Here is a 23,633-nt window from a genome sequence, read left to right as displayed (position 1 = left end):
TGCATAGTGCAACATTAAACACGTTCTAACTGTGCAGTCCTATTAAATTTACAATGAAGTTTATGCCCCGCCCTTCTGAGTAATTCTGGTAGATGTGTCATACAGATAGGTGATTGTCAGGGAAATATTACACTAAGCACATGACAGAGATGAGCTGGAGCTGAACAAACACATGCCAAAAAGACAAATAGAGGACATGCTAATCACTTCTGTGCCAGTCAGACAAATCAAACAATTATGTTCTTCAATTCTGTTGCAACAAAGCAGTTAAAGTAATAGCCATGCTTAGTGCAAATTAGCACATGTTACCATAGTAACATGCTAAAAACTAGAAAGCTCATTGGAGAGCTTCTTAGCTGCTGCTTACATGAGATGATATTTAACACAGTCTTCAATTTAAACTATCAGCAGTTACCCCAAAGTCCTTCATATTGGTAAACGGCCTAAAACTCTACTTGAGCATTCAAGCAACATGTTACGTTCACATAACCACCGAGATTTATGCACATTCACAACAATTTGGGGTTCAGTATCTGACAACAGTCAGTGTTGTCTTGTGTTGTCAGCCGCCAGGTTTAAATAAAGATAACCAACACATCAGCCAGGTTCTTAGTCTGTGTACAGATCATTGAGTCCATTCACACTATGGATGCATTCTGCCCTCCTTCATAGACTGCAGACGGTCCAAAATGCTGCAGCACGCATTCTGACCAGAACTAGGAAGTTTGCCCGTATCACTCCTGTCCTAGCTGATCTGCATTGGCTACCCATAAAATACCGTATCCAATTTAAAATACTGCTGCTTACGTTTAAAATTACCAACAACACAGCACCGAGCTACCTTAAGGAACTCCTTAAATCGTATGTTCCTGCCAGAGCATTAAGATCATCTACTCAGTTACTCTTGGTGCAGCCTAGATCTCGGCTGAAGTCTAGAGGTGACCGGGCGTTTGCCCTGGCTGCACCAGAGTTGTGGAATAACCTTCCGATTGCGATCCGGGCGTCTGATTCTATCCAATCTTATAAATCACGGTTAAAAATCTATTTGTTTAATCTTGCCTTTCCTGCTTGTTAATGCTCGCACCTGACTTTTAGACTTACTCTATTTTTTCCTATACATATTTTTATGGCTTGTGCTTTTATTGTGTTTTTATTTTGATATGCATTTTATATTACCCCTGTGTATTAGTGGCATTGACCTGTGAGTATATTGATACTTTGCTAAGGCCTTATAATACTCGTGTTACTTCTCTGTCTCTTATGTTAAGCACTTTGGTATACCGCTGGTTTTTAAATGTGCTCTTTAAATGAAGATTGTTGTTGTTGGATGCTTATCAGCTTTGAAAAAGTGATACAAAGCAATGATATCTGAGTACAGTCGGTGATTTTGAGATTGGATTTCAGCCACACAGACCGTTTGCCTGCATACAGACAAACTCACTCAAATGTTACAGGTCAGCAATTCATGGACTACGACAGAAACGTGAAAGCTTCCTGCACCCATGCCCCCCGATTCTGCAAATTCATATGCAAACGTCTCTTTAACAACACTGTTTACTTTTTACCCTGAGAGGGACATCAATTTCTGCTTGGAATTTCATCACAAGTCATCCAAAAGCTGTTGAGACATTTCACTCAAAACCACAAATTTGAACTCCACGGTGGTCATAAAAGAAAAAAGAGCTACCACGAATGCTGAGATCATTCAGCCTGTATCAGCTGGCAGGCATGACCATCCACACAGCCAAACTTTAGCACTTGAGTGCACTGAAATTCAACCCCCTCATTGTTTAGTCTCACCGTGTATTAAGATCGGCTGAGTGAGCACTTTATGAGGTGTTTATAATTTATAAATGAAGAGCACAAAGTGTTGGATGACATGTGGGTGAACAACAGTTGTGAACATGATATTTTGGGCTAATGCTTAGTTGAATCTAAGGATTAGTTCCCTCTAGATTTATGCAGATGTGGTCAGTTAGGTTTTGCATGTGCTGATGTTAAATAAAGAGGACTAGAACCACCAAACGCTGCCTTTAAACTTCTGCGATGCTTAATGAACCGCTGCTTGCTCAGATGCAATTAAGAGAAACTAAGCTGTGGACAGCGGCTCCCACATTGCTGAACAATCCGAATCTGCTCCTGTTTCCTTAATAATTCCTTAAACAACAGAAGAGGTATGAACTCAGCCGTTCTGTATTTAGGCAGGCGGAGCGCTCTAAACAGAAAACTACAGTGAGAAGGTTAGAAAGTGAAAACAGTCACAGCCTTGTGGTTCTGCCGGTAACTTTTGGCCAAGAAGCTTTTGGAAACTTCACATTTGATTCATTTTTCAGGGGCTCCTTAAATCTTAGGGCCGGAACAAAGAAGCCTTTGTCATTCAGTTATGAAGGACTGACAGCAAATCTCAGTGTTTACGACTGATGCTTCGGTTCAGCCACAGGAGTAAGTACCAAAAAACATCAGGCCTCCGCATTCAAGACTTTTGTTCTCAGTGTCATGTTTGACGACACCAAAATAAAAAGTTTAGACTTTTGAGTACGGAGAGAGGCAACCGACTTATTCCAAAGCCATATGCTCCACAGGGAGGTAGTTACACATTCATTTCATTTTACTCCAGATTACTCCAGTGTCTGAATAAGTGTACAGTGCATTTGTCTCCCTTTATGACCCATGTATAAGGGAACCTAAGTGTGATAACTAACAGACGGAGACAGTAAGCATGTTCTGTCTCTGCTCCTTGCTACCCTCCAGTGGTGACCTAATGCCTCGTCCATCAAACTACCAGCGAGCCAAAACAGGTCTGCAGTCCACCTGCATCCATCTCCGACACGCTGCTCCTCCGCTCTTCCTCAGTCAATATCTGCAGCTCGGAGATTTTGGCAGGAGATGTGTCAGACAGTTCTGGGTCCTCCTGATCCCACAATAAAACCTCTGCTGGATGTCTCCAGTTCGTTCCAAAGCCTTTGCCGCTTTTGGAATACTTCACACATCTGTCAAAACAGATCAATTGAGTTCAAACAGATGTCAGAGGGGCAAACTGCACCGTCATGGGCCAGTGCATTCTTCTTCCTGATACGTCACTTTGTGTATGTGTGTGTCCGTCACAGGCCAACCATGGTGACTCCTTCATAGCCTGCTGGTTGCAGCAGGAGGAAGGCTTTTAAGAAGCAAACCCCCCCTCTTCCCCTGTCAGTCTGTCTTTTTTCTTGTCTTGTCTCCCCCGCCTGCCTTTTTGTCACTCTTTCACTCTCTTTTGTCATGCCTGCTCGCTTGGTCTCACTCCAGATAGTCTTTTATACCACTTTTTCTACTCCTGCAGAGACAGAGAACGTTTGAAACCTTCTTGTCTCCTTCTGATTTTTTTTCTTTTAGCTTCCTATCTCTTGCTTCCACTTGACCGATCAACTCGTTCTCCATCTCCATCTTGTGTCCTCCTGTCTGTGGTTACAGCTCAACCTGACTGTGCATGTGAACAGCTGCTTTTGGTCACAGACAGCATCAGCAGCAGAGAAACCTGATAGAAACCTCTGTTGCAGGAGCTCAGCTCCCAGAAGCTTGGTCTATCCTGCCTACACATACACACTAACTACAAACACGTGCAGGCCTCGAGGCAGACCCACACCACATGTGAGTGCCGTGAACCCCACACGTACGAACACCTACATCATCAGTCATTCAGATCAGTTCTTTATTCATCCATTTACAGCCGTACAAGTCACACGCATCGTCTGAGGGGGTCGTCCACACACGGGCCCCTGAAGCAGGCGATCAATTACATGCTAATAACAACCTACGGAGTGGATACAGCATAATAAAAATTAAACGCCCACTAACAATATCATTGGCTGGGTCTGAGCTGAGACTCCAGTAGCCATCAGTGACTTACAAGTGACTACTAAGCAGCCGTCTTAGGATCAAAACAGGAATGGTGCAAATCAAGCTGCAACCAGCAGTTCTGAAAAATGAAGCCAACATGAAAGGTTAAAAAAAACAGAATTACAAAGCATGTTTACAGGATAGAACAAAAAATGTCTCTATGGAGAGTTTCCCTTTTATAAAAGTTCCACGGCCATTTGAAAGTTAATCCAAGCTAAAGAAGCTAGCTAGCGCTGCTTCAGTTGACTGATGTGCTTATAGTGGACACTGTAGCCAACAGCCACCTACTATACACCACCTTGTTCCAGGTGATGGTGCCCTTTAACACAATCATCGTTGTGTTCTGGTAATAGAAATTCTAGTATTTGTAACTTAAGACAAACACTGAGATACACGGTATTGCACTAGTACTGTTCAGAAATGCATTGCTCTAACCAAGCTTGCTAGCCTTAGCTGATAGCCTAGCATTCCACCCTCTCACATGGTGACTTCTGGCTAAAGATAACGCAGTAAGGTGCACCTTCTGAAACATGCTAGCTGCAATGCTGAGCCACAACTTTTACTCTGAAGGCCCCGTCTTCATGGCTCTTTGTCAGCTTTTACTATGCTCATTAGCGGTTAGCCAATGTTTGCAGACAAACATAAAAACTAGCAGCAACTGTGGCAACCTGTTGACAACCAAAGCAACTCCTAGGAGGTTTTTGTGCAGCACCTTCTTTGTAACTCAGTTCAGACAGCCAGAGCCAGCAACCTCCAGGAACCATTTGCCAACCAGTCTGGGAATACACATCATTCCCTCGCAGCCCTGGTTGTGTCACATCCTTTATGGCAGACAACTCCTGAGCAATGTGAGCCCTTTCACCTCTACTTAACAAGCTCCAAGGCAGAATGATAAATCCTCCTCTGACACTTGAGGTGCTGTTAGAGATTCAGGGCCTCCTGAAAATGTTTCACGTGAGGATCTGGAACAGTAAATGTCTGTAAGCCCTATAAGCCCCGTCCAGCTCTGGGCCCCCTGAATCATCACACCCCACCCTCCGACCCACTCACTCACGCACGCACGCACTCACGTTTTATTCCCGATTTTCTGCTGCGTAAGAGACTCTATCACCAATAACGCATTTCATATGAAAATGAGAATTCAGACCGCGTGTTAGCGTCTTATAAACGGCCCATTCATCTGATGCTAGTATGGTTTAAACAGATACACTACAAGCAAACTTTAAACAGTTGTTGACTAATAGACTGTTTCATCCATGAACGGACCTGTGGGAAAAATCACAGGTCTCGAACTTTCTTTGGAGAAGAAAAAAATAACAAAGCAAACTTTTTTCACCAAAGACTTTAATTTGAAACTATTTTTACGTAAACAAACGGTTTGAACTGAACGAGTCTCCGGTACCAACCTGAGAGGACCTTTACGCGCGGTAGACCTTACCTGTGTCTGCTCGCCGCTCTCTGACCCGCTGGAACTGTAGACTCCGCGTATCCCAGACCAGAACACGCACGGGCTAGTAAGAAGGTAAGCAGGTAAAATAAATGCTCCATCATTAAGTCCAATGTAAGTTAAAGACAAATGAAAGTCATTTAGGGCCAAAGTCTCTCCAAGAAAAAGCCCGCTGGATCCGTTCAGTGACGCACTGTCGGTAAATGCAGAAGCAGAGCCATGACTTCACAGGATGAAGAAGTCCCGCAGAGTCCAGTCAAGTGCATTTCAGACGCTAAACTGCGAGCGTGCTGGAGGCAGACTGCCGCTGAAGAGTGAAGGAACGAGAAGCAAGTTTGCTGAGCTCAGTGAGCCCCCATGCCAGCTCCCTCCCTCCCTGTATGCCCTCTACCCTCCCCCGTTTGTCTGTTTCGCTTTGATACTCAGTTTACTGGAAGTGCACTTCACTTTCTACTCTGCTTCCCAAGTGTACTCATGTCGACGTGCGTGACGCTTTTCACAGTGTGTGTTTTTATCTTTTTAGCGAGTAAAGTTTATTTATTAAGCGCTTTTCATAGACAGACAGTCACAAAGCGCTGTACACAGAGTAAAGTTATTTTTTTTAACTTAAACGTTATAACCAGATTCGTCAGAATAAGAAGCAGACTCCTCTGCTCTCAGGCCAAAATTACGTATGGTAAATATAACTGTATATAAAAGATGGCCATAACTCTGGTATCCAGATGGATGAGTTAGAACAACAACTCTGAACTATTAAAACCGCCCACCGGGGCCAAAAGTGTATTTGTACCAGGCTCTAAATGTACTTTAAAAGGTGTCAGTTTGGACACATTTCTAAGTATCTTTATTTTAATATGTGCTCACGTTAAAATAAATCACACTGAGCTAAAGTCAAGGCTCCGAGGCATGAAACATTTATTCCTGATATTGTCCCAATTACTTATTTTACTTTATTTTACACGCTGTAACTGTAAAACCTTTAGTCTCATCTTTTAAACCAGCCTGGAATTGAAAATCGATTAACTCTCATCTCAAAGGGTTCAAAGTAAGGATTTTAATAGTAGGTTGATGTCAGATTTCAGTCTGAGAAGCAGATGACATCGAGCAACTCCGATCAAACTCACACAAACCCACACAGACAGCAAGTAGTAGAAGACATTGATATTCTTGTGCTCTCTGAGCCAAGAGAGAGCTTTTATTCATGCCATGATTTACGCTGCTCTTCATTTCCTGCTTCAGTTCTCTTCCTGCTATTATACGTATCCAAACTGGGCCAACATGCCCAACAGTTAAATATAGACGGCTGCAATCTCAGCAGCTCTCCTGTGAGTGACACAGTGTCCAAAGGCAGTTTAAAAACAGTCATTTTTATTTCTACAGTGCATGCAAATGTATTTGGAAACGTTCACTGAACTCTAATTGTCCACGCTCGGTGATTCAGACAAAAGGAGAAAAAGGACAAACTGGGTTTGTTTTTTGCGTTTGGTTGTTCATGTTCAGAGAGCCTCAAACATTTTCTGTGTCCTGATGAGCAACTTTTGTGAGAATGGTTGTAGGAGGCTGTTTTCTTTCCTGGAGTTCTCTTGGTCTGTTGGTTTATTTCTTTCACTCACTGAAAGCTGTGCATCTCCTCCACTGCTGCCACAGAAGAATGCCCAGCTCAGCAGCCCTCCCATCAACCCACAAATGAGATCAGCTCTCCCAACTGCACTGTTACAGACTCCCCACTGAGAGCAGAGCCAGGCATGCTGAGGAGCATGAGACCACAACAGGAACATGCAGCCGTACCTGCAGCTGTATGCATGATGATAAACAGATAGTTGGCAAATTAATGATAAACTCTGCTAGCCCATGACTCAGATATATCATTGACATACACGCAACAGTGTTAGGAAGCCGGGTGTGTACATGCTTGCCCTTTTTGATGTTTTCTACCAAGCAACTCAGCATCCTCATAAGTCAGAGTGACAGTTAGCAAAGCATCTGCTGGGCTTGTAAAATTAGCCAATGCCCAGTTCTAGCTTTGTGATCTGGATTTCCAGCGCAGTGACCCCTGACCTACGCAGATCTATGCCAAACAATTCGCTAAATTCCTGCCAGAGAAACGCTGGAACATATTAATCAGATTGGGAAGTAGTGGCCTGTGTTTAGTAATGGTAGCGCCACTGTACTTTATTCAAAAGGCTCATGGCTCATTAACTGCTGCTGCAGGCTGTAACATTACTACTGTACCTTTCAAATGACCTGTTGCTGGTCTGAGATGCAGGCCAGCCTGCAGTCGAGGTGATAAGAGTGAGAATGAATGAGCGGCCTCACAAACCACGTGGTGTGTGACACAAGCCAGATATAAGAAGAATCTGAACTCTAACTAAATGACGGGAAGGGGTGAGCGCTGTGAAAAAGACCTTCATCATGTTGGAACGTGCAAAATATTGCCCACATCCCTCCCTTTGTTAACAATAAATCTTAAAGAAAGCGATTTTCAGACAGACACGGACACGGTAACACCCTGCTGTTTTTAGACAAAATCCTCTAACTTGCCTCATTTTCTGAAGCCAAACTTTACAAAGATTAATTGGTAGCAATTTCTGAATTGCAAGTACTAAGATGATGAAATTAGTACCAGTTGGAATTTAAAAGTGCAAGAAGTCCACGTGTCAACTGGAGACAGGTGTTGCCAGCTTATCTACTGCACATTTTTAACAGACTTAAGCTCACTGTGGAGTGTTTGCTGTGGAGTGCATAACATACGGTAACAGTGAAAAGTCAAACTCTTGCCTGCTACAGTATCTCAGGAAGCTTTTATCCTACAGATTATTTTTAAAGTCTCTTTACATCAAAAAACAGCATGTTAACAGTGGACTCTACTCTTCACAGAGAAAACTAAACGAGACGGTAACACAGAAACCTCTTACTACATTTTTTTAATCGCCATAATTAATGTCGCTGGTTATTTTATCTTATACGTCCAAGAATATACAGTAGTGCTATGTGCTCTTTTAGTGCTCTGAGCTAAAAGCTAACAACAATATGCTAACAAAGGAGAAATCTAAGTCAGCTTAGAAGTGACAAAAACTGCAGTTTCTCTAACGGCTACTAGAGGGTGACTCCAAAAACAAGCCAGTCTCCATCACCCGTATGTGTGCTGACGTAAAAAGGCCCCAACAGCACAAACATGGTGAAGAGGTCCAGTTCTAACAGAGGTTAGGGCTAACACAGAGGCTACAGCTGGCTGAGATTTTATTTTTGTGGAGTTATCTATATAAATGTAATAACATTTTGTTAAGTAGACTGGCCAAAAAGCTTTGCTTTAGTTTGGGTGCTAAACCAACTTGCTAGCCAAGCTAGGTAGCTGTAGCTGAAACTTAAGCATTAGACGCTCTTGTCCAAATATGGTCACATCTGGCACAAAAAGCCAACGTGGCAGTGGCCACACTGGACCTCCAGAATCCTGTAAAGTATAAAAGACTGATTTGTAAAGTTTAGCTCTGGAGGCTCAGGTTTAGCATTTTCTCTGCCAACATCCTGGTACGTTTAAACCGGATGTGGCGACATGGGGCACCATGTAGCTGGCTTTCTTGGTTCAAGGCTTTAAACTTTTAGAGAAAAAGATTTTCAGTGTTTCATTGTGTTCTCTCTATAAACTCCACAAGACGCTCGGTTGAACTTTCCCTCCTCCGAGGTAAACTTTTATTAAACGCTTAATAAACAGTCATGAGTCTCTTCTTCTCACCTTCCGGTGTTACACTCTCTAGACTCCGGGCGGAGCACACAGGTAAAAGCAATTCCCATTGCTACATCCCTTTTCTTTTACAAAGACAATGAACTATTCATAAGGTGAGAACTCTGTTTGCAACAAAACTGAACAAAACTTAGACATGACATTTCTTTGTTGGTCACCATTTTCTTCAAAAATAAAAATTTCTTCCTTCTACTTATTTTTTTTTAATTTTTTTTAGCTTTCTTTCCATTTTCCTTTATTATTATTACTACTTTATTTATTTATTTTTTCATTTTGTTTCTCTTTTCCTTTTTTTTCCAACAAGTAAACAGATCACAAAGCCATAACTCAAAATATTATCACAGATGTGTTTTTTTTCTTTCTTCTGACCAGCAAACAAACCACAACATATAACTCACAGATTACCCCTTAATTGCATACATAGTCCTGCAGATATCCAGGTCATAGTACTACCCGTCCTGTCCTGGTAGTGTTGTTTTGTGTGTCCTCTTTGTTCTGTCCCTCAGGCTGGAGATGTGTTGACATGTCATTTTTGACCTCCACAGCTCGCCTCAGATGGCGACGATTCCTTCTGAGGACTCTGCTGTTGTCTAACTCCACATCATAGGATCTGTTTCCCAGAGTGTTACACACTCTAGCCTTGGTCCATAAGGCGTGTGGTTCAAAAGCTTGGACTCGCACCAAGTCCCCTGGGTTTAATGTGTCCATGTCTTTCGCCGCCCTGTTGTAGTACTTTGTTTGTCTCTCTCTGTTTTTCATCAGTGCTAACTTGTTATCAGTCACTTTGGGTTGCAACAGTCTGTCTCCTATTGGGAGGAGTGTCCTCGTCCTGCTGCTTAACAGTCTCTGTGCAGGGCTGGTAGTCAAACCTTGTGTTGGGGTGTTTCTGTGGTCCAATGAGGCCAGATATGGATCCTGTCCAGCCAATTTCGCCTTTTTCATGAGTCGTTTGGCAATTTTAACAGCAGACTCTGCTTTGCCGTTACTCTGCGGATAGCCAGGCGATGAGGTATGGTGTCGAAATTCCCATTTCCGGCTGAAGTTGGCAAACTCTGTCGAGCTGTACTGGGGCCTGTTGTCAGAAAAAACAATATTTGGGATTCCCTGACGTGCGAAATGAGCCTTTAGTTTCCTAATCACAGTACTCGACTTGGTATCAGGTAGATAATCTATCTCCCAAAAGTTGGAGTAATAATCAACAGTTATTAGGTAGTCCCTACCCTCAAAGTTGAATAAATCTGTCCCAACTTTGGTACATGGTCTGGTGGTCGGCTCATGTGGTTTTAGTGTCTCTTTCTGTTGTTTCGCATCCACAGACCGGCATATGTCACATGTAGCGACGTACTTTTTGATGTGGTCGTTCATACCGTGCCAGTAGACGCAGTCTCTAGCTCTCCTGAGGCACCCTTCTGTCTCGATGTGTGTTGAGTGAATTCGCTGTGTTATATCTGCCTGGAGTGCTTCTGGAATCACCACTCTCTCTCCCTTGAAGACCAATCCATCCTGTGTGCTCAGTCCATCCTGCAAAGATTGGAACTGGGTTATTTCAACAGGTACATCTTTCTTACAGGCCAGCCACCACTTTTGTATTGTTTTTATCAACGTTTGTAGTGTGTGGTCGGTTCTTGTCCCTGCTCGTATTCTGTCCATGCTTTCTGTTGAAACAGGAACATAATCCACCATGTTGACACATTCTGTCTCCAGCTCCGTCTGGCTTTTGATGCTGTCCTGCAGGTAGGCCCTACTCAGCGTATCAGCGAGTAGCATGTCGCGGCCTGGAACATATGCTATGGTTATATCATATTTTTGCAGCCTTAATGACATCTTTTGCAGTCTCTTAGGTGCATGTAACAGAGGCTTTTTAATAATGTTCTCGAGTTGCTTGTGGTCTGATTGCACTCTCACAAGACGACCATATGTATATTGGTGGAATTTCTCCATCCCAAACACAATAGCTAAACATTCCTGTTCTATTTGTGCATAACCTCTTTCAGTGAGCGTCAGTGCATGACTTGAAAATGCCACTGGTTTTCCATGTTGAGTCAGAGCTGCTCCCAATCCCGTCTCGCTGGCATCACACTGCAGTGTCAGCTCTTCTTCAGGGCTGTAATATTTCAAAACTGGGACTTGTGTTAGTTTTTCTTTCAGTCTTTTAAATGCATCTTCCTGCACGTCTGTCCACTCCCATAGGCTGTCTCTGTGTGTCAGTTGTCTGAGAGGCTCACAGTCGTCTGACAGATGCTTGTAGAACTTTGATAAATAGTTGACCATTCCAACTACTCTCTGCACCCCTTTTATGTCAGTTGGTGCTGGCAGCTCTGTGATGGCCCGTACCTTCTCTGGGTCAGCTCTCAGCCCCTCTGCTGGGAGTAGAAGTCCGATGTACGGTACTTCCTGTCTTCTAAGCTTGAGTTTTTCCACATTCAATTTGATGTTCCTCTCTCTGCATCATTCCAGGAAAAGTCTCAGGTTTCTGTCATGATCCATTTCTGCTAACTCAGTTGTCTCTCCTTTTCCAGTGATCAGGATGTCATCAGCTATGATGCATGTGCCTGGCAGGTTCTCTAATGCTTGCATCAGTTTGCGCTGAAAGACCTCTGGCACTGGGCTGATCCCCATCAGCATTCTCAGCCAACAAAAGCGACCAAATGTCGTGAGATGGCTTGACTCTTCTGTAAGCTTCACATACCAAAAGCCATGTTTCACGTCACAAACTGTGAAAACTTTCGCTTCTGACACATCTGGCAAGATGTCATCTATTGTTGGTAACGGGAAATGACGGGAAATGACTCAAAGCTTTGTTGAGCGGTCTCGGGTCAATACATATCCTGGGTTTGCCATTTGGCTTCTGCACTGTCACCATCCCACTGATCCAATCAGTACTACATTCCACTGGTGCTATTATTTGCCTGTCTGCAAGGCTCATCAGTTCCTCTTTCAGTGGTTTCATCATCGACACTGGGACTCTGCATTTTGGCATTTTGGCAGTTTGACGGGCTGCACTGTTGGGTCGATTTCCAGCTCATATTCACCTTACAAACATCCATCTCCTGTAAACACATCCTGAAACTCAGTGTTTATCTCTTCCAACAATCATCTGTTTTTCTCTGATGGAGCTGTTGTCACTGAGCTGTCCAAAGCACAGATGTTATCATATTTAACTTGTATTAGCTTCATCGCTTCACTAGCTGTTCTACCAAGTAGAGGCGTCTTATAATCCTCCGCTACCACTTGGAACTCGACTCTGTACTTTTTGTTGTTTCTTGGGTTTGTCAGCTTGACCTTACATTTTCCTAATGGACACAGCCTTGACTTATTGAACATCACAAGAACCTTGTCTGTGTGCTCCATTTTGATGTTCGGGTTCAACAGGTTGATGGGAATAACTTTGCAGGTTGCACCACAATCAACTTGAAACGTGACCAGGCTGTTGCCAATCATCATGCCTGCAAACAGCTACTCTCGTTTTTTCATGTCTGACTCTTTGATCTGGTTCACTTCTACTGCAGTCTGTGTCAAAGCTGTGACAGTCATTATGTCCTCACAGGAATCCGAGTCCTGCTCCGTCACTGTGTGGACCTTTTTTCCGTTTTCACTCTGTCAGCTTTTACTCCTGCATGCTATAGCAAAATGATTTTCTTTGCCACATTTTTTGCATTTTTTTTCCATATGCTGGGCATTTCGATTTGAGTCTTTCATGTGCTCTTCAACAAAATCTGCATGATATCTCTTTATCCAGTCTTTTTCTCTCTTTTTGTTTTATTGCATGCAGTTCTTCCACAGCCTGTCCTGCTATTGTTTTGTTGTATTCTCTTGAAATCTCCATTGCTCTACAAATATCTAGACATCTGTCTAATGTGAGGTTCTCTTCTCTGAGCAACCTTTCCCTCCAACTGGAGCTGTTCGTGCCACAGACGATCCTGTCTCTGATCAGTGAGTCTTTTAATTGTCCAAAGTTGCAGGTGCTCGCCAGCATTCTCAGGTCCGTAACATACTTGTCAATATTTTCTCCAGGAGCCTGATTATGTGCAAAAAATCTGTATCTCTCGACAGTCTCATTAACTTTGGGATTACAGTGTTCATCTATTTTTCTCATCAGCTCACTTACTGTTACTCTTGACTCAGCTCCGATCAGCGTTCCACAGAGCTCCGTGCCCCGTTCCTCGATCAGATAGTAAAACAGCTTCACTCTCGCCTTTTCCTCAGCAGAGCTAGTTCCGTGTAGAGTGTAAACTCTTCTTTCCATGTTTTCCACGCTCTAGACAGGTTCACTGAATCCATACTCCACTGTGCAGGTGGCTTCAATCCATCCATCGTAGCCGCCGCTGCGCTCTTCTCGTCAGCGTCTCACCTGTTGTCTCACCTGAGCCGTTAGCACCTCCGAGGCTAACTAGCCTAGCTGGACGCGTCGATACCGTCCGCTCAGTCTGTTGTCATCAAAGCGCGGTGTGGATCACTCGAGACCCCGGTGCCACCATGTTTCATCTTGTTCTCTCCATAAACTCCACAAGACGCTCGGTTGAACTTTCCCTCCTCCGAGGTAAACTTTTATTAAACGCTTAATAAACAGTCATGAGTCTCTTCTTCTCACCTTCCGGTGTTACACTCTCTAGACTCCGGGCGGAGCACACAGGTAAAAGCAATTCCCATTGCTACATTCAGAAACATCAAATGAGAAAATAAATAAAATTCACAACTGGAAGTGAAGTAACAGGTCACGGTTGAGTATTGTAGGAATCACAACAACAGACGACATGGATGTGTCGTTGCTCCGTGTGTGGCTCTTTGTGCAGCCATTTCCCTCGCTGACATTCAGAAATGGTTTTGATTTCGTGAAGAAGACGCGCTCATGACCAGGGTTGGGCAAGTTACTTTGAAAAAGTAATTAATTATAGTTACTAGTTACTTCTTCAAACTGAGTTAGTAACTGAGTTACAAGATTCTAAAAGTAATTAATTACTTGAAAAGTAACTATTGCGTTACTTTTAAAAAAAAGGGTATAATCGGCCATTTTTCACTATTTTTGATGTTTCCTCTACATTTCACCATTGAAAACTATTTGCTTTGCCTTGTTTGGTGTCATTGTATTCAGCACAACCTCACATGTCTGAATTTACAGTTATGTTTTCATGTTGACATACTGTATTAACACAATTGATCTGAAATCAGACAAAAAACATAAAATCCAAGTAGAAAAGTTTTTTTACTGTAACAACCACAAACATGTTTAATGAATCATATTTCATAACTTTAAATACAAATATAAATTTCCAATTTTAAAATCCTATGCACAGGTTTTGCAAACAAAGTTATTTGCATCCATTTAACTTTTACCCTTTTTTTAAATAACCATTTCAAACTATTTACAGAACAATCAGCTGTTCTTCAATAAGATGCCACAAATTATTTGTGCCACTCCAAAAAAATCATTTCTGTCCACTATAAAGGAGAACATCACAGCCTGATACCTGCAGGTCTGACAGCAGCAGGTGTATCACTGCTGTTTCTACCTGGAGACAGCAGTCGCCTCATTGTTCTGACACACAACACAAAACTATCCACAACACTACACACTAACTACACAAGACAACACATTAACTACACACTCCAAACACGCTAAACGTCACAAATCTCACACATCTCAAAACTCTCTCTCTCTTTTTCTGCTCTCTTTCACCGTCACTCCTAAAACTTCCCCCTCTTCCTAAACAACCAAATGACATGTTGCCATATCATTTTTTGATTGGTCGACATGGTGCATTTTTCCACCGACACGAACGGGCTGTTTTTTGGTTTGTTTTTTTATTTTCTGCTCATAAGCAGCGAGTGCTTGCTAGCGCTGTCCTTAGACAGTAAACGTGGGAGCTGTGCCCGCGGGAGCGCGCAGCTGCTTAAATCTGTAGCACCCAGATTACTTACAGCTACTTCCGTGCAGCTGATATAAGATGTGGTAAGCTGAGCACAGCTTCAACCGTCTGTTGGAAAATAGTAACGCGACCGCAACGCATTTTCTTGTTAGTAACGGTAACGGCGTTATATAGTAATGAGTTAGATTACTCGTTACTGAAAAAGTAACGCCGTTACTTGTAACGCTGTTACTTGTAACGCTGTTATTCCCATCACTGCTCATGACCCATCGAAGGACACCGCTGACTACCCCATTGTCGGCATGCAGTCTATTGACGTCACACTTTCGGATCGTCTCGGGACACTTGGAACCCTGGCAACCTGCCTGGTTCCAAGTATACTTGGTACCAGGTAGTACCATGTAACGGAAAACCCAAAAAACCAAGTTGAATCAAGCCGAGCTGAGTAGGAACTAGTGGACAGGGCTGTAAGACTCATCTTCTGGGAACGTCCAACATCTCTACACATGCCAATCCAAAGAGATTATTTCCAGATATGTTGTTGTGCAGCCATACTGATAGACATAGCATCTTGATGCTACTTTTTCCCTCCAGGGGCCATGAAACTTGACCTTTCTCTGACCCTAACGCTGTTTCTATCTTTCATATTGACCCTGTCCTAGAGCCTGGACGCTCTCTGCCATCTGCCGCTGTGGCAGCCTTTCTCTGTGTGCTGAAAGTTGCTGATGAGCCTCTTCTTTTTTCCTTCCTCACATTTTGTTTCATTTCACAGGAATCTCTGGCGCTTTCATCGGTTTGTGTGGTTGCACTGAGAGGCGGCCTTTGAAAAATGTGACTGGACGACGTTTCTTTTCCTTTCCTGTGGTTTTAGATTAATTGCATCTTTCTTACAGAAGAAGCTTGCACAGGGATGTTCTTGGATAGACCGTGGAGCTGTGCGGCGTTCGCTGCAGGGGCCGTTGGACTCTTGGCCAAAGCTCTTTGGGGAGATTAACATTCCTGTGGGGAGGGGGGACCACTGCATCACTGCCATTATAAATAGCCAAGATTAGGCCATACACAACAAAACAAACAACAAGCCTTACTGTGGTAGAAACACACAACATGTGTGGATGAAGGCATTGTTCCTATAAACAGCTAGTATACACGCTGCTGTGTGTTTAGAGAAATGTGCATTCTGTGCTTTTCTGTCGCTCCCATTGTGCCCATTTCAGTTTTTATCTACTCCCACCGCTTCCTTCAAGTCTTTATCTAGACTTTGTGTGTGTGTGGCTGTGACCGGTGCATGTTTCTGATGCTTTGCAGCTGCCATGTTGACATTCTTGGTGTCTTGGCCTGCATTTCACATTTGTGCAGGTCAGAGGATTTTGTTTGCCTTAACTATTATGGGAGACCCCCAGTTGTTATTTCGCACTTTGGAGGAACCTTTAAAATGCCTCTTCTAGTGTGGTATGCTCTGCTGCACCGAAAGGAGCCTCGGGGGAGGCGACTCTGGAGTGCATTTCTATGAAACTCTGGACTCGCCGACTGAGGTTATTTCTTTGAAGGGTTTATACCCCCCCAGGCCGTTTGTACTCACAATACAAACTGGATTAATATGTCACACTGCTTTGTGTGCACAGCAAACATACAGTAGTACTAAGCAAACTCACACACAAAGTGTTCTTCATGTTGTCCAGACTTTACACAAACAGTAGGAGCCACTGTTTCTGAAACTTATCTAAGCCTCCAACAAAAAGTCTCCAATCTCTGAAGCTCACCTCGGGCAGAGAGACGCGAAGGATAGAAATGAACGTGAGCCTGTTTGGGTCGAGCAGGAGCTCCCGGCTTTCATCGTTAGGAACGCTGTCGTCCAGAGTCAAGATGTCAAAAGCTAAATTTAGAGGAAATAACAGGCAATGGTGTGTTCACGGTCCAAATAAAGGTCATGTAAATATCCATTCCTGCTTGTTGTGGCCCTCGTTCACTTACTGCAGCAAAAGTTCAATAATGTTGAGTTTTCAGTGCTGTCATGTTTTTGATGGCTGACATCCTCCCAGGATTTCAGGACCGTGATCAAAGAATGAAAGCATTGCAAGGATGATGAATGTTATGTTTCATTTCTTTAATCCTGCTGAGTTTAGCCACAGTGGTCGAATCTTTCTGCTAACACTGAGCAAAAAAATAAAGCACAGAGCTCCCTGCCAACCCTCTTACCAGTATTTACAAAAATCAGGAGTTATTTTGCTACTTTTCAAAGAATAGAAACGACTCAACACGAAACCCGTTCAAGGTATTTTAAAGATATATGACAGGACCCTGCTTTAAATAATAATCTCCATCAAACATTGTTTTTCCCCCCAAAAGTCCTGATTTTCAAAAGATGTATAATCAATTGGTGTGATCCACCTGATGTTTCACTATGATGGCTGATGGAGCCTTTAATGGAACCCATCCATCCAACTCGGGGGGGCGGAGCTTATCCCAGCAGCCTTATGGAGAGAGGGAGGGTACACTGTGGGAAGGGCGCCACTCCACTGAATCAGCAGTTAACCCCACTAAGTGCATGTCTTTGTACTATTGCCTGAAACTCAAGTATCCGGAGCGAATCCACGCAGACACAGAGCGAACATGTCAACTCTGCTCCATCGAAGGCTTTTGCCTTATTTTCAGCCATGTTGAATGTTTATGGGGTAGATTGTTATATAAAGCACTGCTAAGGTTTCAAGATTTCTCCAAATTAATGTTTCTTTTCTACAGGAGTTGATTTACTCGGTTGGTCATCTGCTCCCAGAGTTGTAGTTTAATCTTTAATCATTTCTCGGGAGTTTGCTCGTTTCAATTTAGCTGTTTGAAAATGTTTGATTTTAGTTTTTCGCAGTGTCAGCGTTAGTTTTAGTCTTTTTCATCATTAAGATATAATTGGTTTGAGTTTGGGAGGAGACACAAACACAGCCATAGGAGGTCAAAGCCAGTGCCCTCGTTGTGCCAGTCCCAAGCCCGGAAAAAAATGGGAGGGTTTTCTCAGGAAGGGCATCCGGTGTAGAAGTGCCAGATCAAACAGGCAGATTCATCCGCTGTGGCCGGTTTAGATTTGTGGCGACCTCCGGGGACAGCAGGGTGCAGTCAGAGTAAGTAGTTTGGCAGGGGCAAGGCTGAACAAGTTGGGAATGGTATTACAACATCCATTCCCAGTTAAGAGTAAGAAATCAGTTTGGATTTGGGAGATACTTTCCTGATAAAGCTCATAGTTAAGTCTGAATTAGGTGACCCTGAACCTCCCCTTAGGCTCAGGCTGCCGGGCTGCACTCTTTTTACTCTCCTTATAAGTAACGACATGCAAGCTTTTGTCTGATTGTTGGGGCAGTTTCTTTCTAATATGGTTGCATCTTTACTTTATAATATAAAGCACCTTGAGCCACGACCTTCATCTTCTAACAGATGCAGCAGATGTATATTTCTTTGCTTGCTTCAGATAGAAGAGAAGCGGAGAGGCTGGATAAAGCTCTGCACTGAGATAGCATTTGATGATCACAACTGCCATCTTTATTTAATGATGGCTGAGAAAAGTCCCATGAGAGTGAACAAAGCTGCAGCCCAGAACAACAAAACTGAATACCAAAAACTGTTGATAAGTCTGTTTAATCTCCAGAGACAGCTTAAAGTTTACTGTGAGTTTGTCACTGCAGCCCACGCCTTCCACATTACACGCAGTTTTCTTAACATACAAATACTGACCACAGCAGCTTTATAATGGACCCTACCGCAATGCATGTGCAGATTCATGTTTGGACTTAAAAAACATGCAAAATCTGATCGCTTGCACAGAAACACGGGCACGCCTCCGTTTATTTTTTTAAACGTGATGTCTCGTGTGGAAATAAATAGCCAGAGCTGGCTGTGATATCTGTTCTGCTGTGTTTTTAGCTGGTGTTCCAGTGATGCCGGGTGGGGCGCAGGGGAAACAATTTCTCTGTCATTATAGTCATTACCCCCGGCCCTTATCATCACGGATGTTAGTCTAAGAAGTCTGCGTTAACACAGGCCTTGTGAAGATGGGATAGTATTATCCTTCATGAGGATGAGGATGCTTCCCATTGGCTCAGTCAGAGAAGTTCAGTTTGCTGAACTCTGTGTTCATTCATTTTATTTATTTATTCCCTCGATGGCAGTGCGTGGCACTCTCTTATTGTCCCAGCTTAGCAGAAAGCAGGAGATTATTAGTGCAGTGCAAATGGAAAACTGATGCAGGGTTTAAGCTATCAATTTACTCCAAAGTGCCACATGGCGCTACAGAAGCAATAATCAGGCATATTCTACAAAGGAACTTTTGTGTTCTTCACCTTTACGTGTCTACGGGAGTTTTTCTTTACGATTTTTTGTACGCTACCTAAGCAACCAATGATGGCGCAGCACACGAATGACGGAAGGACTTTTAGTGTGTCCTACAAGATGAAGCCGGCCTCCTCTGTGGGCTTTGTTTCAAGAAGTCGCGCTTATAATCAAATCGGCGAGGGAGTTGCAGCAGGATGTTTATGGGGATGTGAGGTAGAATGATTTAGGAACCGCAGGGTTTACACACCACAGACGCTCACTATACATCCACACGTATTCACACTCAGCCCCACATATAAACACATGCATGCCCCTCTGCAAAGATCCTCATAATCCAGTGAAGCCAAAAACCGCCACCAAGTTTAACTCCACCAACACCACTTTTATGTTCAGTAAAATATCTTAACAAGTGCTGTTTCGTTTTGTTGTGCTCGGTGGCTGCGCTGTAAAACGTGCCTTTCCCACACTGTGAGCAGGGGAAGCCAGGCGGGGAGGAAAGGGCAGACAGACAGGAAGCTAGAGAGGAAGAGTCCATCAGTGTCCATCTGCCAAAATGTAACCTTGATCCTACACCTGAACCGTGTCCAGCATTAATCACCCGCACAGGGTCAACGCACTCGAGCGCAGCTGTAAATAAAAACAACAGATTTGCACAATTTCTCGATTTATGTGCGCCTCACATGCTGCCTAATGGCTACCATGTGTTTGCAGGAATCGCACGCATCCCTGCCGCTGTGCGCGACATCCCTCCCGTGGGAAAACCACCTAAGCCTCACTCCTGTTTGAAACTAAGTAGTCTTTATTATCTGCTCGTCCGTTTGGGTGCAGCCTGATTTGAACTTTCTCTCTGAGGCTGCTACTCCGGGGAAAGCATTCGCCTCAACTCCCAACTGCTCGATTCTGGTACAATAACAGCTTGTTCTGACATTTACACTGTGCTCCACAGACTGTGCTTTGTACTGGCAATGAAAGCTTGAACCTTTGAATTAGAAAAACACTATAGGACCTCTTGTCTTAACATGTTAATAGTGCTTCTTCCTAAATTGGAGGAGAAGCAGAAGTGACCCCCGTGGGACCAAATCAGAAGGTCAGAAGAGACGTGAGCGTTCCTGCTATTATACTATTCTCAGACCATCCGCAGTCCTCCGCTATATCCAACTCCTAAAAATATTTACATCCTAAATCAGAGTCAGGTAGGTCTTTCCCAGGAAAAAAGAAAAAAATTCCCACGGGAGGTCATGTGTTTTATGTTTCCAGAAGCAACAACATTGGTCCACATGGTGTAATTAAAAGAATACGTCACAGTATTGATAGTTATTATGGCTACAGTAGCTGAAAAAAGAGAAGTAAAAGAAAATAAAAAAGGAGAAGGTAAACAAGATAATGTCATGCAATATAGCAGATTCATGCCTCGCTACTCCACAGAGATGATCGCCTTACAGAGGCGTCACACATTAACCCAACATAAAACTCTGAAATGTCCAAACTCGACACCGAAGCAGCCCACACTCAAGCCCGTACAAGGGAAAGTCCAGCTGTGAGAATTTGGGGTCTTATGGGGCCAAACGTGTGCTTGACTGCACTCGGTCCAACCTGACCGCTCAGCGATTCCCTCGAGAACGCCGGACTGGAAGCAGCAGCTGGACCTTTAATGAGAGCTTAAAAAAAAACAAGCTAAAGGCTTAAGTGAAGAAAGTGCTCTTTTGTGGGAGAGAGAGGAGAAAAACACACACATGTTTAGCTCTTTCTTGCTTGTGTTTGTAGGAGCGCACCTCCACCTCCACCTCCACCACCCGTCGCCTCCAGCAGCAGGTTCAGCTGCAGGAGTTTAACAGTGAAACTCCATCCAAAGCAAACAGCACTCTGCCTCTGTTTCGCTCTAGATTCCCACTACTTGGAGTTTTTGTTTTCTAAAAGGTGCTCTTTGTCCCCGCTGACGTGTTTTATCTGGCGAGGCACGTAGGAGTGCCCCTTACTTAAAGCTAGGCCCAGGAGGCCTGTTTGGCTGGAGCAGATACAACCACGTGAATATATTACGCTGACAGTTGGGAGCAAATTGGTTATTAGTCCTCGCAGACCTTTTTCCAGCACCCCACACCTCCACTCCTGCAAAATTTCCCTTGAAGGAGAGCTTTTAGCCAGACAACTACTGCATGTACCTCACAGTTGCAACAACTTATCGCTTTATTTGCAGCTCCTCGCTGCACAGATGAGCACACAGAGCCCATTTCAATTTGAAAATAATAAAAGGCTGTCTGGAATTTGGTGCTAAAAATAGGTTTTTATATGCTATACTAAGACAAGCTCAGTGTTTTTTCCTTCTCCACCTAAACGGCAAGCCTAGAGGTGATCCCAGCCCACGCATGTCGGCATACAAAGCCAGACATTCATACATCCGTCCGCCGTCCTTGACGCCCACAGCTCTGACAGCATAGAAAAGGCAGCGGCCAACGGGATGGAGAGAAACGTAGAGCAGATATTTCATGGAAAGGAAAAACACCGAGTCTGCTGAATGAATGTTTTTAGCATTGAATTCAGAAGGAGCAGTGTTTCAAAGCTGACTGCTTCTAATTATCGAGAAAAGCAAAGGTGGAACTGCACAGTAGCACAGTACATCCCATAGAAGAAAAGGGTTGTTCATACCATAGAAAGAAATACTGTCTGAGGGGTTGGGACAGATATTTATGCTTTTTAGCATCTACTCGTACAGTTTGAAGGCACAGTCTGCTTTTAAACCTCCATGTCTTCAGATGTTAAACTGAATACTTGACAGCGGCTGTAAAGGGAACTGATCAAACAGCTAGCTTGGTTTATAGGCGTGTTACTCCATACATATTTAACCTTCACAAGAATTTGAAACGATCTCTGTGAAGCTCTGTGGATGGGTCTGAATTCTGCACATGAAGAAAGACCAGGACTTGGAGTCACTGGCAGACCGAATAGCAGAGGGGATTGAAGTTCTTGCTATCACCGTGTCTCTTGATCATTGTTTTGCTCTTTTATAAGATTGAATTTTCTGTTCTGTGACGTGTCGTGGACTCGATGCCTGAAATAATACGAGGTGGAACGTGGAACTAGCAGCAGGTTTCACAGAAAACCCGAAACATTGATGTGACTTGTCTGTAAGGCCTCAGCTGAAAAAATGGCAGCTTTTTCCTTTAATGAGCATCAAGAACTTTGACCGTGGGTGTGGGAAGGCAGGGCTCACTGATCTGTGGACACAGTTTATCTCTGAGACCTGGCAGACAGAGAGGTTTGACTTAGGACTGTTCTCATGCCACGCCATGACATCACTGCATCCGAAGCATTAAATACCGGGCACTACAGATACATTTCTCTAATGGTGTTAAAATGAAAGTCTAAAAACGTGTAGCTAACAGTTTGAAAACACTGTAAATCGTTCTTTTGACAATCCATAATGAGTTTTGGCTGTTTCTCCTCTGTGCCTTCCTGCTCTAGTTTGTCAGTCATTTTAAAAGCACCTCTGTTATCTTCATGCTTCGCTGGACTGTGGGAAACATCCACAGTGAGTCAGCACCTGCTGTTATGGCGAAGCATTCCTTTGCCATTGCTTTATTTCTTCTGTTTTAATTTAGAGCTGTACTTTGGGAATCTCCCTTTCACGAGGGGCAGCTGATGCATGTCTGCCGAGGTTGTGGGGTCTTTCAGTGTGGCTGTAGGTGTATGAAAGCATGAATGTGTGGGAGATGGCGCATGATGGTATATGTCCAAGTGTGCAAAGCTTTCTAAAAACATCTTGTTGTAAATTATTACCCATGAAAAAGCTATCAAATAACTAAACCCAGTCTGTGGAGCAGGGACGTGTGCACTGAGCGTGCTATCAGTTACATTAGCATTAACACTGTTACTGTTGTCCAAGGGGCCCGGCACAGTGGACACGCGGCCTAGCACCAGGTGGCTAACGGCTGGCTGTTTGGAATCCCGCTAACCTGTTTACTCGACCTCGGCCTGCTATTAATTTGTCGCTGTGTTCAGGAGGGTTGTTTACAGAGGAATTTAACCTACACCATAGCACATTAACTTCTGCCACCAGTGTTGATACTAAAAGTGGTTTTAAATTGGCAGCAGCTTAGTGAACAGCATTCCAATTTTTTTTTCTGGATACTTGGGCTGGAGCTGGAATAACAGTCATCCTCGGACTATTTAGGGATGCACTGGCTGCTGGCTTCAACTCACCCGAGTTTCTTTTAGTTGTTGTTCTGTGTTAGTTATTGAATATTCACAATTTACATATAAGAAGAAGAGTTTAAACGTTCATAGCTGATCTCTTATCTGTCAGTTACACAACACGTAAGAACGCCGTAGGGTTGTTTGATGTCATTTTGATGCATGTGGCTAAAAGTGTTTCGGGTTTCGTGTTATTTTG

The 23,633-nt window shown here is 43.5% G+C and overlaps 2 protein-coding genes across 2 annotated transcripts in view; both read right to left on the bottom strand.

The window, feature by feature from the left end:
- Positions 1–5,696, bottom strand: part of emilin1a (elastin microfibril interfacer 1a) — a 39,837-nt gene extending 34,141 nt beyond the window's left edge. Inside the window, exon 1 of the mRNA XM_031734156.2 lies at positions 5,315–5,696. Within this exon, the coding sequence (XP_031590016.1) occupies positions 5,315–5,427 (113 nt within the window). The 5' untranslated portion in view covers positions 5,428–5,696. The remainder of the gene's footprint in view (positions 1–5,314) is intronic.
- Positions 5,697–8,987: 3,291 nt separating this feature from the next.
- LOC120433194 (uncharacterized protein K02A2.6-like) lies at positions 8,988–17,588 on the bottom strand. The gene is made up of 3 exons (XM_039599067.1): positions 17,543–17,588; positions 16,693–16,805; positions 8,988–10,586 (listed from the first exon to the last, which is right to left on the bottom strand). The coding sequence occupies exons 1-3, from the start codon at positions 17,586–17,588 to the stop codon at positions 9,507–9,509; spliced, it is 1,239 nt and encodes a 412-aa protein (XP_039455001.1). The 3' UTR covers positions 8,988–9,506.
- Between the last annotated feature and the right edge of the window lie 6,045 nt (positions 17,589–23,633).

Source organism: Oreochromis aureus, linkage group 15, assembly GCF_013358895.1.
Source record: "Oreochromis aureus strain Israel breed Guangdong linkage group 15, ZZ_aureus, whole genome shotgun sequence".
NCBI classification, from domain to species: Eukaryota; Metazoa; Chordata; class Actinopteri; order Cichliformes; family Cichlidae; genus Oreochromis; species Oreochromis aureus.
Note: the sequence above shows the minus strand (reverse complement) of the source record. Positions and strands in the feature narration are given on the sequence as shown.

Bases quoted from the DNA above. Each gene is read 5' to 3' on its own strand.
- LOC120433194 (XM_039599067.1), bottom strand. From the start codon at position 17,588: ATGGCTGAAAATAAGGCAAAAGCCTTCGATGGAGCAGAGTTGACAT. The intron at 16,806-17,542 runs GTTCGCTCTGTG...CTCTAAATTTAG, and splicing joins CGATGGAGCAGAGTTGACAT to CTTTTGACATCTTGACTCTG. The intron at 10,587-16,692 runs GTGAGCTTCAGA...CAATCTTTGCAG, and splicing joins TTCGCGTCTCTCTGCCCGAG to GATGGACTGAGCACACAGGA.